This window comes from Limulus polyphemus, unplaced genomic scaffold, assembly GCF_000517525.1.
Source record: "Limulus polyphemus unplaced genomic scaffold, Limulus_polyphemus-2.1.2 Scaffold1170, whole genome shotgun sequence".
NCBI classification, from domain to species: Eukaryota; Metazoa; Arthropoda; class Merostomata; order Xiphosura; family Limulidae; genus Limulus; species Limulus polyphemus.
In genome coordinates, this window is record NW_013666780.1 from 248,378 (window position 1) to 262,097 (window position 13,720).

A 13,720-nucleotide genomic window follows, 5' to 3' on the forward strand; every position below is an offset into this window, starting at 1 on the left:
TACCCATTTAAGCCGTCTCCAGCCATGACTATCTTAGATGAACCTTGTAACAGCTCTTTTTGCATAGTTAGAAAACCAGAAAAATTTTGAGAGGTAAAGGAATTTGTCTACTTTTTGCATGTTATTAGTCTATATTTTTGGTACATTATTTAATCAAATAAAAATTATTAAATGCATTACTACCATTAGTATAAAAAGTTAGAGTTAACTCTCTTCGACAATGAACAGCAAGAAAAGAAGATTGGTTAAGGACTTTATTAAGTATTTTATTTCTTGTTTTTCATGTTTATTCTTTATATATAATTATAAAAGTTACTAAAATGTAAAAATAGGGATCTTTTTAGGTTAGTTAAGATTAGATTAGGTAAAATAAATAATAATATAATAAATATGTTTCACAAGGCACACGTGCGAGCAGCTCATAATAACTCGTGGGTAACGTAATTCATTATTGTAACGTGAGCTGTATGTTCGTTGAGTGATTGACAATTTGTAATGGCACGGATAGTAGTTAGACACTTTTCAAAGGGCAATAAAATTTAATTATAAATAGATGTATACTGTTATGAACTTAAAACTATTTAGGATAAACAAATGTAGTTTCATGTTACAATTTGAAGTCATTCTAGAAAGAAAAAAAAGGGTAATTTAGACTTATTTCAATTTTTTTTTTGGTTATGAGGTCGGTCAAATTGATGTAGGGTAGAGAAGATAACAGATAAACTATAAAGTTTTACTGAAAAGTGTACATTTGAAATGCATTTAGGAGGTTTTAGGGATAACTCAAAGCAAATTTGAAATTTTTCAGATGAGGAAAAGTATTTTTAATTTTAACATGAAAATTACTTTGTGAAAATATATACACACACAATATTGAAAGTTAGAAGTATTAAATCTATAAAGACTTAACAAGTACAAAAAGGTCACATGCTCAGTCAAATATAGAGGAACTTACTGTATCATTGCTACTACATTTTTTTCGGGTATACATCATGACCAATGATAAAAAATGAAGTCATTATAAAATAAGAAATATTGCTGGTGTTATAAAATCATGTTTTTTATTGCACTAGAAATAATAGTATCAATGAACACACAGTTAATTTGTTGTCTGTATATATGTTTGTGTTCTCATTGTGTTTCAATGTCCTACTTGGATAAGCTATACTACTATACAATTTTCTAAAGAATTTGGAATTTAGGGTTATCTGTTGGTATCTAAGAATACATATGACCATACTATACAAAATAAATTAAACTTCCAGTTTTAGGTAGGAAAGTGAACTGAATACATTCTCTTTCCTGTTAAAAATTAAATTTCTGTTGTTGAAATTTTCACATTGGAACAAGCTTATGGTTTTTTTATGCATTCTCAACAAAATTCATATATATATATATATATATATATATATATATAATGTGTGTGTGTGTGTGTGTGTATATGTGTTCGTTTGCAAGAGAGCATAATATCTAAATCCTATAAATGGTTTGGATGATTTTTTACTTAACGTTTCTTTCGTGCCTATAATGAGTGATTTAAGTTATTTTGTCTTTGTTTTGTTATACAGATATACATAAGTTAGTAACCAAAACACATCCAGTTCATCAGAATTTTAAAGCAAAATAGGAATGTTGTTATAATTCATTGAAGATAAAATATATCTTCATACACACACACACACACTTCAGTGTTTCATTTTTTCTCTGGGAAAAAAAACTTGAATTAACTTGGGATTCTGTAAATTACTAATTTTATAAACCATATGACAATTCTTTCCAATAAATTAGTATGATATAAACTGAATCTTGTAGTATAGCTGAAAATAAACTACTTCTCCTCAGAACACAGGGCCACATTCAGTCACCCTGGACCATTTATTCTCATGATGCAGTCCCAGTAAACTACACAGTGATTGTCATATAATTGGACACTAAAAAAGATAGTGAAACTTTTTCATAGGTTAATTTATCTCAAGTATACTTGTGGTCAAAAACTTGAAAATATAATGGGCCTGTATTTGGTACTTTGAAAAAGTCAAAAATACCTTGTTACATTTTAGTTTTTAATAATTATACATAAAGAATCAACATGAAAAACAAGAAATAAAATACTTAACCAATCTTCTTTTTTTTCTTGTTGTTAGGTTTTCAAAGATAGTGAACCCTAATTTTTTATACTAATGATAGTAATGCATTTAATAATCTTTATTTAATTAAATAATGCACCAAAGAATATAGACTAATAACATGCAAAAAATAGACAAATTCCCTTACCTCTCAAAATTTTTCTGGCTTTCTAACTATGTGACAAGAGCCATCACAAAGTCATCCAAGCTATTTATTAACTTTCCTATAGGAATGATGTTGGTACTCTGATTGAAATTGACATCTAACTGTTTAGAACATAATGTTATACAGTACGTTATTTGATAGATGAAAATCTTGACTTTCTGTTGGTCATGGGAAATATATAATGAGACATAAGAGAGAACTATCAAAGAATTCTGAAAGAGGGTGTGGCAGGAGGGGTCTGATTTTCTATATTATAAAAATTATGGTTTGTCTGAGCAATAACAATTTTATAGAGAGTAATGTACATTTAATTTCCTACTTTTTTGTGGGGTGGTGGATAAAATAGGGATGATGACATGCTAAGAGAAAATGTGTTACGTGGGTCACATTAGTGGAAATTCGGGATTTTTTTTAATATTGCCTTGTAGAATTAAGAACTTAAAACTTGTATACTATTAAAATATGAATTATTAGCAAAGATTTTATGCTATTCTAATTGGTATAACATAAAAAAAAAGTAGTTTAATAAAATTTTGAATGTAAGACATTAAAACCTTGTGTCTTATGCAGTGAAGGATACCTGTGGTGATAGGGTTAAATTAAAATCTGGGCCAGTCCTTTCAGTTTTTTAAGGCTTCATTTGCAAACACATACAAATATTATTTTATTATCACTTAACTCGGAGTAATGACTGATAAAGAAGTTATTTTGTTTACAAGCAAATAAGTATTGTTAAAACAAGTGTTAAGAGTAGCGATATAAATTTTTAAAAGAAATCATAGTACAAAAAGAAGCATACTTTGCTACATTAGTAGTACAAAGTTTAAAGCTGTATATCTGAGAACCTACCTCTGTGTGATATCAGGTTTGGAGTTATTCTTCATGGTTTTGTTGAGGATAACTGTGTTGTGACATTCCAAAAGAAGAGAAGAAAGCTCAAGAGACTTCATGTGTTGGAGTTTGATTCTAACAGGAAATGTATGTCTGTGATAGTTAAAACTGAAGACGGTAAGATATTTCCATTTTTTAATTGAAAAGAAAAAAACAATGTGTTTTTTTTTATTTTAACTGGTGTTGCCCAGCTGAAAAAAAAATTTCCATTGAGAAATTTAACTTTGTTAGCTGTTAATCTTTGAAATGTCTATTTAAAAACTGGTACAATGTTATTGTAAGACTTACAAGAAGTATATCATAAGACAAGAACTTATGTTCATTTACTTAATGAGCATCTTGAAATTAAGTATTTCTTCCACATGACTAATATTAACATTTTGTATTAAACTGATTTTTTAATCACATCTGTATTTATATAAATAGTATATGCTTAGTATTGCATATTGAATTATCTAACTATATATTTACCTACTACATAGCCCCCCAGTGGCACAGCGGTATGTCTGCAGACTTACAACACTAGAATCCGGGTTTCGATACCCATGGTGGGCAGAGCACAGATGGCCCATTGTGTAGCTTTGTGCTTAATTACAAACAAAACCTACTACATAATGAATTTCAATAGGCTTGTGTTATTTACAGATGACTCACAGGCTACATAGTTCTTTTAAAAAAAGTTTATTTCATAATGTTGTTATTAAAGTAACAACTTCATGCAAAACTTTATGTGCAATAAAACATATCAGTTTTTCATTACATCTTGGGAAAATCTAATAAATTTGTTTCAACATGGAATTACTTGAGATTGTTATAGGGGACTAATAAAACATGCATAGTATATAGTTTTCTTTTTGGCTGTTGCTATTTTTCCTAAACAGCTGAACATTTCTGCCATAATGGAAAACATTACTATAAATTCTACATACACTTCTTAGCCCTTGTTCAAACACCATTTATACAGTAGTATACAGTATTAATTAAATGGGAATTTTTGTATTCAAGTTATTTTATGTTACACTTTACAACTCTCAAATACAGTTGGTTTGAGTTAAGAGGTAAAAGTTCATTTGTTTCTATTACTAGAATGTTAAAATATATCACATTTGTTATTATTATAGTTAAGGTCCATAGAAAATATTAATATTGTTTTCAGGTATAATACTTATCTTATTCATTGCAATTAACAGTTAGAATTTGTTGCTGCTGATGCAATAATAAGTAGTTTGTCATGGATTATGTTACTTTTGGTTGTAGGGAAGTTTCAGAAACACCTTTCCTGTCAAAAAGTGAATAACTGACATTAATTATTAGTTCTCCTTTTATTAATAAAAGCTGAAGTATTTTAGATGTAACAGTAGTTTTATTAAGTGTCTGTTTTTCATTAGTAACTTTGTAAATCTTTTACAACTGAAGTCAAATGACCAAATTTGTAAAAACATTTTCCTTATTTAACTATTTATGCTATAAAAATTCCTTTTAACACTATTTTTATTAATAATGTAGTCATTGTGTAAATGTCAGTTTTATGTATGGTATTTAAAAAAGAAGACTTGTTATCAGTTTTTGAACTTACTATCTATGTTTGCAATTTCAGGGAGAATATTTTTGTTTTGCAAGGGAGCTGAATCTGCATTACTTAGTAAATGTATTTCAGGACCAGTAGATGTTACCTTACAGCACATAAATGATTATGCCATGGTAAGTTTGTAATTATAGCCGTTAATTGGTATACTGCAATCAGATGAATTTATTATTTAAGTTTTTTCACATATTGTAACATTTATGTTTGACTATAATAAAGGATTTTCTTTCACATGCATAGTAGTTGAATACTAATTATTCACTCATTGTCGTGGTAGGGATCTGTAATTGAATACTAATTATTAAATCATCATCGTGGTTGAGATCTGTAATTGAATACTAATTATTGTATTTGAAGACCTAGGGTGCTTCGAAATTAAAAAATTTCCTTTCATCCCACTTGTGCTATGGGATTCAATAAATTTGTTGGGAGGAGTGAACAGGAGTGCCCCAAGTAAAACCCACTTTCACTGCCTGGGCACCAAAAATTATTAAATAACAATGCTATATGCACTTTATATTGAGGAGAAATTGCACATTATAAGAACAATTTTCCAGTTCCCCTAGTGTCCTTAAAAGTAGAGCTTCCATTTTCAGTCATTCCCAATGTAATGTAATGGCTGTCGTTATGCACTATTGCTGAACAAAGCAATTTCCATTTTAAGAAGAGGAGAAAAATTATTCCTTAAAGGAGTAAACAAACATAAATAAAGGTGTAACAGATGGAGTATAAGTATTTTACTTCTGTAAGGGAGTGCAAAATGGCATAAAAAATAGTAACAATGTAATTTTACACTAAATTTCCATGAAACACTTTTTTATGCAATTGTACATAACTCTTAAACTACTTGCTGATACAAAAATTAAGTTATTTCTCACAATCGTCACTGTAAAAGTATTTTCTCTTGCTACGTTCTTTATTTCCTTAGCATATCAATTTTAGACCATATATTTTGACATACATTCATTTGTAGATGTATGTCAGCTTCCAAGGTGTGTGGTCAAATGTAATTGCTTTAATTATGCATAGTTTATTTAACCATTTTTTCTAATGAAGTAATTGATATTGAGGTTTGGCTAGAAGCTTATGAACCTTTGTTTTGTAAGTCTTAAATATTATTTTATTATCTTATTAATGTTACCAGACTGGCTCAGTATCTTTGTATTGGTTTTTATGGATTGGAGGACTCTCATTTGTAACAATACATAGTTTTCACTTTAGAGATGTTGGTATAATATTGGAAGACATTGCTATTGTTTTGTTAGCTTTTCTGAAAACATTTTCTGTGGAATGTTATCTTTAAATTTTTCACGCATTTACATGTTGTAATTTGATGCAGTGGCTTATTTTAATGATTATGAAAAATATAACAAGTAAAGTAATTTTTTAAAGTTGCGAATAAAGTATTTGATAATTTCTTACAAATGTTGTGTAAGTCATGTAAGTGAAATAACTCGAAATGTACTTCGTTATTGAGTTAAGTGTTATCAATACAGTATCAACATTTATTGTATATACTGCTGCAATGTGTTCTTTTATTGGGCAGAATTATTTTAATTATTTGATGAAAATAAAGCACAGTCCAGTATATCTAAGGGTAAAACATGAGTTTAATTCTTCTAGAATGTTTCTACAATAGGCTATGTTCACATTTACACAAATTGTAGGCCTAGATACAAACTACTTTTCAACACTAACTCCATAAATAAGTGTAGGCCTAACCTCAAATACAATGTTTCAACATATGCCTAATTTAAATACGTTTGTTAGATAAACAAATATGCAACTCACCAAGTAAATGAACAACAGAATAGATGCAATAACTTATCGATAAATACTTCAATTTAACTCACACTAAATGAAATAATTTGCATACTCGAATTTATCTCTAATATACTCATCTAAGTTCTGGTTGAATTTACTGGATCTTTACCTTGTGTCTTTCTCGAGCTAACAAATAAATTAAAACATAGAAAATGTAGCTTCCAACAATAACACCAATAAATATAAATTTAACATAGTTTGTTAAGTAAAATAATCTCACACGTTAGACCAAAAACTTGATGATTTAAATAAAGATTGAAACAACAGATGTAAGATTTCTATCTTTTTTTTTTTTATCTCAGATGTTCATTGGAGTGTATTTTTGTATTTATTTTATTTGTGTAATGGGAAGCTAAAGTCATTTTATGAACATTTATGGGGGTTTAAATTGTATGTAAATTTTTTTTATTTTAGGAAGGGTTGCGAACAATGGTTATTGCACAGAGAGAGCTCTCAGAAGAGGAGTTTCATATATTTGATAAAAAAATTAGAAAAGCCCGAACTGAAATGACAGATAGGGAGAATAAAGTAAGTCAGTGTAAAATATTAGTACTAAATTTTGGAAAATTATCTTCTTTTTTCTGATAGATGATGATGTGTGTAGAAATAGTTTTTTAAGTCAACAAATTTTTTGTTACTTTTAGGTATCAAAAGTCATTAATGAAATAGAAAGGAATCTGACACTGTTGGGAGCTACTGGTGTAGAAGATAAACTACAGGAAGGCGTTTGTGAAACGTTAGCTGCCCTAAGGGCTGCCGGTATCAAGGTATAGTAGAATCCTACAGTTTTTAAATGTTTTCCAATTGTAATAAACAAGCTTTAGGTTTTTATTTTTCTCAAAGCTTTGATCAAGCTTATACAGTTTCTAGCACTATTAATGTATTGTGTAAAGGTAAAAAAAAAAAAAGGTATTTACTTTATACAGGTATAAGTTAAAAAAATAAACAAACTAGATTATTAAATAATTATGAATTTTAAAATGAAGTAGGGATCCTGCTGCAAAAAGTAATGAAACAAGAATTAAAACCACAATCACAAATTTATAAAAATTAATCCCTACTCTGGCAGCTTTATACACTTATCTATAGGCCAAAGTAAGGATTAAATTTTATAAATTTGTAATTGTGGCTTTAATTCTTGTAAAAGATATATCTACCAGGGATATGGCTATACTGAAGGTTTATAATGTTGTGTCCATTCCATGGACATATAAAAACTGAACAAAGAAAAAAATATAATAAAATTTTTATTGAAAATAGGGATAGTTGGTTATTCATAGAATTGCTATAAGAAGTATCCAAAACAAAATAAATGCTGCAATAAAAGATACACAAACAAGTAAAGTGATACTAGTTGGACAGACTTTAAGATGATTTTCAATTAGGGATTTTCAAAACTGAGAAGCTCAATGAATAATTTTCAGGGTTTTATGCCATAAATAAAAAGCCAGTTAAATAATGATAATTATAGGACATTTTTTGCTATGTGTGTATTACTATTCTTTTTTCTTAGGTGCATTATTTAATTAAATAAAAATTATTTATTGTGCTAGTACCATTAGTATAAAGAAGAAGAAAAAGTGGGCTTAAATTTCATTGGCAACTGACAGAAAAAAAAAATGAGAGGTTAAAAGAAAGTAGCATATTTCATGTTTTTCATGTACATTGTGTATTTATTGTTATAAAACTAACTAAAATGTAAAAATTATAATCTTATTAGGTAAGATAATGGAGAAAATAATAAATATTCTCCTCAAAGTATACTCACCAGTAGCTCATGTTTTACATCATTCAATACAGTAATGTGAGCTGTGTGCGTACTGAGTGTTTTACAACTTGTGTGGCAGGATTATTAGTTAGATACAGTTCAAAGGGCAATAAAACAATGAAATTAATTAGAAACAGATGTCAACTGTTATGAATGTTAAGCTATTTAGAATAAGCAAATGATGTTTCTTATTACAATTTGCAGTCATTCTAGAAACAGAAAAAGAGTAATTTAGATTTTATTTTTTTTTCTTAGTTACAAACTTGATCAAATTGACCAAGTCGTATAGAGTTAGGGTAGATAAAATATCAGATAAAACACTCTTTACTGAAAAAAAAAGTTATGTTTATTTAGGAGGAGGTTAGATTAAATGAAACTTTAAAAGTTTTGAATGAAGAAAAGTATTTTTAATCTTAATGTGAAAATCACTTTGCAGTTCGATCAGTCATTACTTTGACTATATATTTCTCAACAAAAATTCAGTAAAAATACTTAAATATTTTATTTTTTTGTATATATAAAAGACTTGAAATATATACTAAAGTTTGCCAAATTGTGTGAAGGTACATATTAAAAGTTATTTTATGGAAACTCTGATGTTTACTTTGAGGTTAAAATGTTAAAGGTTGTGGCAATTAGATATCAGTCATTGTCATGGTTTTTAGTCAATACGATCACCTAAGTCTAATTGTTAATTGGTTAGATTTTTGAAATTGTTACTAGATATTAGTTTTTATATAGTAAATGGCTTTTATTTAGTTTCATGATTGAAATCACATATCAGTAAATAATGTTTACATGGTTTCAGTGTAAGCCAAGTTTGGTCTTTGTATTTTTTTAAAATGATATTTTTCAATCAGTTAACTTGTGGTGAGTACTTCTGATTTTTAACTGAAATCATCTTTAAGCTAAAACCTTAACTGTAAACTTAACCGACAGTATGATAATTAAAATTATTTTCCTTTTTTCTTTACTTGCCCAGGTTTGGGTGCTGACTGGGGATAAAGGAGAAACTGCAGTTAACATCAGTTACTCATCAGGACACTTTCAGCGAGGCATGGTACTCATGAAGCTTTTACACCAGGAATCAAGTAGTCAATGTCAAAGAGAAATAATAAACATAAAGAATATGTAAGTTGCCTTCCGAAGTAGATCTTGAGAGGAACTGGTTTAATTATATGGAAACCAGAAATTTTTAAAGTGACTTCCCCTGAATTATAAATAGAGAGCGTAACCCCCTTCCAGCCCAGTATCTCGTGTTTTACAAGTGCAAATGACAACACTAATTTTCATAAAATTCTTGTATGTTCTCTTCCTATAAATTTCATACAAAATGAATCTGTAATTGAAATTTTACAAGTTAGAATTTGATATTGATGTACGTGTTATTAATATTTGAAAATGATGTAATAAAAATAAATCTAAATTGCTAACCCTTCTTTCAGTCCTCCCTCCCCTCAAGATGTAATTTTTATTTTTTGTAAAATATCTAAAATTCCCATAGGTAAAATTGGTCACCTTATGAAACAAAACTGCAAATTTATTGGTCTTTTTACATAATTTTTATTTGCTTCTAGCTTATATAGTTTCAAAATGGTGAATTTTTTAAGTTGTGTCAAAAGGTAAAAAATTCAATAGAATGCATGTTTTGTTTTACAGCTTTCAAGCTTTTAGCTAACAAAGTCATAAATGTAACATCCCCCAGTGGGACAGCAATGAGTCTACAGACTTACAATATGCTAGTGGACACAGCAAATAGCCCAATGTGGTTTTGTTCTACAATAAACAGACAAACATCAGACATCAAGTTATGTAGTACTTTGTACCATCTACAAATGTTGCAAAGATTATCAACTTTATAAGCAGAAATTGAGCAATGAAGAACAAACAAAAATACGTAGTTAATTACTTTTGTGTGTGTGTACCATATGCATTATTATGCACTTGAAAATGATGCACATGGTACATTGAAATTACTCAGGTTAGTATCTTCATATTTTTGTAAATTTTTTATATTCTTCATTGTTCACTTTGGCCTTATAAAGCTGTTAATCTTTACAACAAACATCACACATCATAAATATAACACCTGAAAGCTATATTTATTCTTCCTTCAATCTATTTGCTGTAGAACTCTTTTTCTTCCTTTTATATATATATAAGGAAGAATATATATATATTCTGAATTTGTAAACTTCTAGTTAATAGGTCAGAAACCTTCCTTGATTGTTTGACGTCAAATAACCTAACCATATCATGGTTTTAATAATTTTATTGTTTTTTGCTGCTTGTTTGTTTAATTTGTTGAAGTAATTACTTTGACAGTCCTTTTTTGCTTTACAAAAGCTTAAACTTGTAGTTTAAAATTCTAAAGTCTTATGATGTACTTTGCCTTGACATTGGCTTAGAGAGTAATTGGGGGTCTTCATGAAAGTTATACATAATTTCTGAAAGGAATACAGACTTAACTTTTATAAATGAGATATAGAAAAATAGATATTATTTTTATTTATGTTTTAATTCCAACAATATATATTTTATTAAAAAATAATTTTTGACATAGTAGGCTTGTAGGTGATGTCATTAGGCCTGTGCTTGTGATATTGCTAACTAGCTGACGTACATGGGAACTCTAAGAGTACATGCCAGGGTACAAGTAGGCTGCTGGTTTGTTACTTATAAGTGGACAAACAAACACAGACTTTTATCAAATAATAGTTTAGAAGATAACCGTAGGTGAAACATGGCTATCAAGTCAATGGTTGCAAGCATATTGCATAACACCATAGTATACAGCTACATCATGTAGTGGTTTTTTATTTTATTATAAATTGTAAGTTTATCAGAATATCTCATTCACATTCAAAAGCATGTAATGATTATCATAATTTATGTTTGAAGTATCTTCCTCAAATATGGTTTAATTTATGTACTATTAGTTTTTATGAATCCACATGCAAAAGTGGCTGCAGAGTCATGCCACTTGGCTGAAAAGTGTTAAAATGTTTTCAGTTTATTTTTTGTGAAGAGAATTAGAATAGCCACAACTCAAGTATTTACAGTTAGCAATGAAAAGTTTTACTTTTCTTAAATCTAATAAAAACACATTCCAGTTTTAGCTATTTTGTTAACTCTTTGTGTGCATTATTTATTAACTTTAAATACATAATATTGAAAGTTATTAATGACCTATAAATGATTTAAATTTAATTAGATAAACATATGTTTATAAAATGGTATATTTCAAATTGTAATCATTTTAAGTTTTTCTGTATTTAAAAAAATATTTGTTGTCTGTAGCTATATTTTTTATATCAGGATAAATTGTGTATTTTGGAAGGATGGAAACAAGATCCCAAAAAGGTATTTTAATACAAATGAAACTATGCTCGTACTCAAAGGTTTTGGTTGCTTTGTCATCCTTTTTCTATTTTTATGTTAGGGGAAAAAACATACAGTTTTAGTAGAGATACTTGGAAGAGTTGGAATTAAAATGCAACTGGTTTTGTGGGTAAATTTCAATTCTTATGCATGTTCTTTTATTCAAGATGTGGACATTTTACATCTTTTGAGATGTACTTATTTTTTAAAAGTAAAAAGTGTCATTGGTTTTGCTTTTGAGTTTTTATCATGTGCATGTTTTCCTTTATCCCTCATTATTTACATCTTGACATGATTTGCATGGGTTGTTGTGAAGTTCATTGTTTAATTGGTTAATTAATTATTATTTGTTTTATAAACTCAGCAGTTTTTGAAGAAGAGCTATTGTGCAAGATAGGAACTTTAAATCATTTTTTTGTTGATTACTTTAATAAGAATAGTATATATATATATATATATTTGCCTAACATTAATTTTTATCTCAGTGTATCATTTATCCCAAAATGAAATATGTTGGTGCATTAGATCATATCACACTAATTAACAACTTGAATATTTCAGAGTTAATTTAATATAATTGGGTACCTGTATGAATAATTTCTCTCTCTTTCTGGTCATATTTACCAGGAAATTTCTTGTAAGAACTACGAATTAGTTTTAGTCATACTTGAAGAGTAAATACAGAACATAACAGATTTAAAAGGTTGGGGTTGGTATTTATTGATAAACTTGTGAAATAACAGTTTAAAAAATAAATTAATTGTTATCTATTATTGATGGTGGGTTATTGCAACATATTTTATTGAATTACAGGGCAGGATAAACTTTAATAATTTCATAAGGTTGCCAGTAAACACAAAACTTCATTGGCATTTAAACAGGTAAATAACTCGCAAATTAACAGTAGTTGTGATTAACCCTTTCCACATGGGTCACCGGATCAAAGGCCATGCCATCGCCTTTGTTGACTCCCATTCAAAATTTTATTGAACTACAATTTTATGAATTTATGTCATTCAGTTTGGTATCAAACTGTAGATTATAATTCAAATTTTAGTATTATACATTATTCAATTTCTTAATTTAAAAGTAAATATTAAAAAAAACTTAAACATCGATTTTTTTTGTGTGTCTATTGGTTTAAATTAGATGTTTGTGATGTCAAAATAACTAAGTCTGTAGTTTTGTATGAATAAGGAACTCAAATTACTGATAATGACAAGCTAGAATATGAAATAAAAACCTCCTATTTTTCTGTTTGCTGAGATATCGCTTACTGAATCAAACACAATGGCCCCGCTCACCTCTTTCCATTTTTGGAAAGGGTTCATTATATACACTTGCTTCAATATATGACTTGTGTAAGCTCAGAATATCCCCCTAGTGGCTTTCTCAGCCATTTTAAAGTGTTAGGACACCATCTCATTCTTTTGAACCAAAATTTCAAGGAGTTAGGTTGTGTCTTCAGTCTGCTCGAAGTTTCATATTTTTTTAGACCCAAATACAGCTCAAGCTTGATAAATTATGATTGAGTTCTGTGGTATTGATATAGTAATTTATGATTTTTTGGTTATTCAAATGTATACACAAAACCTAAAAAAAAAATTATTTCGTTTCACATCCTCCATGTGCGAAATTTCTAAAGACTTAGCAAACAACAAAAGCAGCAACCAAGTACAAAGGTTGGAACTAGAAGAGATAATTGTTTGATTTACTTCTTTATTTACTGTTCTATGTTTTAAGAAAAATAAGTTTAAGAACTTATTTGTAAATTGTAATAATCTATATACATATATAATGTATAATAATTGAAATGTGACTGTATGTTACAAAATATTAGTCCACTAAAACACAGCCAAGACAAGTCACTTTGTAGAGACTAAAGGTCAGTTTTATATTATTGGATAAAGTAACATGAGTGCACGTGTGCCACATCGTTGTAACTTCTGTATTGTTAGCCAGGCATGGCTGAAAGGTCA

General features: G+C 28.4%; 1 protein-coding gene across 7 annotated transcripts in view; it reads left to right on the forward strand.

Annotated features, from left to right (window-relative positions):
- Positions 1-13,720, forward strand: part of LOC106462455 (probable phospholipid-transporting ATPase IF) — a 118,967-nt gene that overhangs the window by 52,141 nt on the left and 53,106 nt on the right. For all 7 annotated transcript variants that reach the window (XR_002611279.1, XM_022389721.1, XM_022389722.1 and 4 more), the window contains exons 14-18: positions 3,158-3,300; positions 4,781-4,884; positions 7,007-7,120; positions 7,237-7,359; positions 9,343-9,491. Coding sequence is in view for 6 of the 7 variants with exons in the window: in XM_022389721.1 (XP_022245429.1) it covers positions 3,158-3,300; positions 4,781-4,884; positions 7,007-7,120; positions 7,237-7,359; positions 9,343-9,491 (633 nt within the window). In the remaining variant the exon portion in view is untranslated. The remainder of the gene's footprint in view (positions 1-3,157; positions 3,301-4,780; positions 4,885-7,006; positions 7,121-7,236; positions 7,360-9,342; positions 9,492-13,720) is intronic.